The following is a 4,150-nucleotide window of genomic DNA, read 5'->3' on the forward strand; positions in this document are numbered from 1 at the left end:
GGCAAAGAGGGTGCAAATATTTTTCCTATATTTTAATTACATTTTTAAGAGCTATGTCAGTTTTATTTTATTTAATTGGAGGATAATTGTTTTAAATATTGTGTTAGTTTCCGCCACATATCAACATAAATCGGCCATAGGCACAGATATGTTCTCTCCCTCTTGAACCTCCCTCCCACCTCCCACCCCATCCCACCCCTCCAGGTTGTCACAGAGCACCAGGTTGAGCTCCTTGCATCAGCAAAGGAGCAAATTCCCACTGGCTATCTATTTTACATACAGTAATGTATATGTTTCAATGTGACTCTTTCAATTCGTTCTTGCTACTTATATTCTCTGGAGTGTCTTCACGTTTTATAAAAATAGCCAGTTCCCCAACAATGATATTCATGCGTGGATCCAGCCAAAGGAAGGAGAAAGATGATGGAGCAAGGTCCCAACGTGCAGGCTGGGGGCTAGAGAAACAGTTCCAGGTCACAGTGTGGGGTGGGGGGTGGGGTCTCCCATTCCCTTCTCTCCTCCATCAGCACAACCCTTTCATGGCAGAGACCTTGACAGTCATGCTAATCATTCCCCAGAAGCTCTCCGCACACTGCGTGGTACAGAGCAGGCGCTCAGCCCTATTTCTGACTCAACAAGAATAGTAGGACAAATACATGAATGCATGAGGGTCTGCCAGCCCAGAAAGCAATCGGGGTGGAAGGGGCCCAGAGCCCCCACGAGCCACAGACTGGGAGTCCAGCTCCTCCCACACTGTGAGAGGAGAGAACTCCCCTCCACCGCCTCCCAAAGACAAAGATGACTCAGTGCAGATTCTGCAGCAGTGTGGGGTGTGTGGATGAAAGACGTCATTGATACCCAGTCCCCACACTAAGGAACTTTGCTGAATGATCCAGGGTCCCCTGTATGCTCAGCAGCCCCTCTCACAGGATAGTGGGGTTCCAGAGCTGCCCACAGAGCCCCGAGTTCCACATCACCCCCGTCATTGCTGTGCAAGAGCAGAGGGTGAGGAAGGAGTAGAAAATGGAGAAAGCAGGATATGAACAGATTATTGGAGCCACCAAAGAACAAAATTCTTCTTCCATAGCGTTACTTCCACCCTGGTCTATGCAAACTTGAAGGTTGTATTGATAATAATAGTGCATAGGACACAATGCAGACTGTGATATTGGAAAGAGGCATGTTATCTATCACTGGGGATGCGAAGGTGGCTCAGTGGTAAGGAATCTGTCTGCAATTCAGGAGCCGCAGGAAACATGAGTTTGACCCCTGGGTCCAGAAAATCCCTGGAGGAGGGCATAGCAACCCACTCCAGTATTCTTGCCTGGAGAATCCCATGGACACAGGAGTCTGGTGGGCTACAGTCCATAGGGTCACAAAGAGTCGAACACAACTGAAGCGACTTAGCATGTATCACTGGGAAAGCTCAGAAAAGATCGTGAAAAGCAGAAAATGATCTGGTCAAATTCTCAGGTCAGTGCGTCACTCTAGAGAATAAATTATATGGTCCATCTACTTTGAGATCAGGTCAGTTCATTTCAGTTGCCCAGTCGTGTCTGACTCTTTGCGACCCCATGGACTGTAGCACGCCAAACTTCAGGCACCATCTCTCTCCCAGCACAGGAAGTTTCCCTGGGCAGCAGCCAGATGGGGTGTCTAGAATCACCACAAGCTTCCAGGCCCACTGGATAACATCCTTGTAAGTGTTCAAGGGGGCCGGTCCTGTGGGATCATTTCCTGGGCCCACTTGGCTGTGAAACACCCACGGGCAGGTGTGTAAAAGGAAGCTCCTGCCCACAGCCCAGGGCGGATCTGTCCAGAGTGCATGGCCTCCTCTCACCCACACACAAGCACAGTCTGTCCTCACCCTCCCTGGGCACTCTGCTCCCCTGCTCCAGCCACCTCTGCACCTTTCCACCCCCCTGCACCCCTGGACTGAGATGGACAAGCTCCTACTGCTGCTTCTGCTGCTGGGGATCTTCCCTTTCGTGTTCTTCCAAGGAGTGGGTGAGTCCCTGTGGGTGCTGGGCCGGGGCTGAGGATGTGGAGCTGGGCCCGGCAGCGGCGCCCGCCTGGTGACCCGACCCGCTCGGGAGGGGACAAAGTCAAGGAGGAGGTTGTGGGATGGTTTGACCGGCAAGGATCTGAGGGCTCTTTCTGCTGTCCCCACCCGGACTGCTTCCAGGGAAAGAGTTCAGGTTCCTTTCCAAGGTCTCAGAGCAGGGTCAGTCCCTCCACGGGGCAGACTAGGGCTGGGGCCCCTTCTCAAGGGGAGAGGATTTGTGCTTTGCTTGGCTGGCCCTATGAGGCAGAGTCAATGGTTGCTCCAGACTTTCCATAAAGACACAGCCAAGGGGCAGTGATGCAGCTGGAACAGGTTGCTGAAAGGTCATCTGGAACCAATGTTTCTGTTACAAGGGACAATATTTCCATTGTCACTTAGATATGTTTGGACATCAGATTCCTTGTGGGGAGCGAGGTATGGTGGGAAGTTTTGTGAGACTGCAACCCTACCTTGGGGCCAGCACAAGAGTCTGGCCTCAGGTGGCTGTATGTAGATGATCTCATTGTGTTCTTCATAATAGCATCATAGCTAAGGGGACAGCTTTAATATTATTTTTAATAGAGTCAAAATCCCTGTGTAGGGACTCCCCTGGTGGTCCAGTGGTTAAGACTCTGTGCTCCCAATGCAGGAGGCCTGTGTTCCATCCCTGGTCAGGAAACTAGATCCCACATGCCACAACTAAGACCCACTGCAGTCAAGTAAATAATTAAAAAAAAAAAAATCCCTGTGTAAAAAACGCCTGTCCTTACAGAATCCACAGTCATAATATGATGCAAATGTTCCCAAGCTTTAAGAGTATATTGGAAGGAAATATTTAGGATCATGCTTTTCCCTTGACCCCTTGACCCTACCAGTGTTCTAGCCCACCTTAATATCAGCCCATTTGACTCTGTAATCAACATTTGCTTCTATTTTCTGTAGCTCCAGATACATTATGTATGGTCTGCAAAAATTTTAAGAAAGGTCAGTGTTTGCAGGGCAAAGGCAATTGCACCATGGAACAAGGTCCCGGATGCAGAACCAGAGATTTCTTCCTTTTCTCAGAGAAAGGTAATGCTACGAAGCCAGGTTCTTCTGGCTCCAGCTGGTGCCTCACTCCTGGGTAGGGGCTGTAGTCTGAGGGGCCCTCCCTGGGAGGTGGACATGTCCCTAGTCTGGAGGCCGGACTGGGTGTGTCCAGGGGAGGTTCCGGGTATGTTTCTATGGTGCTGAGAGTCACTGTCCTTCTCTTCCAGGTCGATGGAATTTCAACCACACTGAACTGGACTGTTATGATTTCTGTATGTCTTCAAATTACTATATTGGGGACCTGAAGATTTCATCCTTTTGCTGCAAAGGTCGAGATTTCTGTAATAAATATATCGGAAAAGGAAAAGAATGATCAGGTCACTAAGTGCTGATTCCCTGTCAGTGGTGGTGTCCCCTCACCCTTCTCTTCCTGGCATCTCTGTCCTGGATCCTTCCACACGCCCTCCTGCCAAGCATGCAGTGTCCTCCTCTCTCCTCCAAGCTTCCCTCTTCACTTCCCTCCTGGCCACTGGCTCCTTCCCCCCAACACCAAGTGCTCTCAGCTCAGCTCACCCTTGGCTCATCTCCTGCTTCCTTCACATCTGTAAATCATCATCCCACCCTCATCCCTCACAGTCACTCTGTTCCTCTGGCTGCCTGGTTTCTGATCCCACCTGCTCAGCAGTGACTGCAGTGTGCCCAGAAAGGGGATGGGTTCCATTTTCTACATCAGGAATTCGTGGGATCAGTGGAAAACTCAGGAAAATGTGTCCACCTGGCAGATGGACAGAGAGACCTCAAAGTCCAAGAAGATACCAAGTACTGACGTCCAAAGAAGAAAAAGTAGGATCATCAGATTTAGATGCTACATACATACTCAGAATCTATCGACAGCTTTGGTGACGAGGCTTACAGAGGTTCTCTAGGGAGTGAGGTGGGAAAGGGGGTGGACAAGTCATTGACACTAGAGGCTACCCAAAGGAAAAGTGGGTGAAGGTCACTCTCCATGGTCCTGGAAGTAGGTGGGGAAGCAGAGAGCAGGGTTCGGTGTTTCCATGACAACGTGCATGTTATTGG

General features: G+C 50.1%; 1 protein-coding gene across 1 annotated transcript; it reads left to right on the forward strand.

The window, feature by feature from the left end:
* The first annotated feature begins 1,912 nt into the window (after positions 1-1,912).
* LOC133241840 (sperm acrosomal protein FSA-ACR.1-like) lies at positions 1,913-3,678 on the forward strand. The gene is made up of 3 exons (XM_061407760.1): positions 1,913-2,007; positions 2,987-3,115; positions 3,301-3,678. The coding sequence occupies exons 1-3, from the start codon at positions 1,941-1,943 to the stop codon at positions 3,444-3,446; spliced, it is 342 nt and encodes a 113-aa protein (XP_061263744.1). The 5' UTR covers positions 1,913-1,940; the 3' UTR covers positions 3,447-3,678.
* Positions 3,679-4,150: the final 472 nt, after the last annotated feature.

This window comes from Bos javanicus, chromosome 29 (genome assembly GCF_032452875.1).
Source record: "Bos javanicus breed banteng chromosome 29, ARS-OSU_banteng_1.0, whole genome shotgun sequence".
NCBI lineage: Eukaryota > Metazoa > Chordata > Mammalia > Artiodactyla > Bovidae > Bos > Bos javanicus.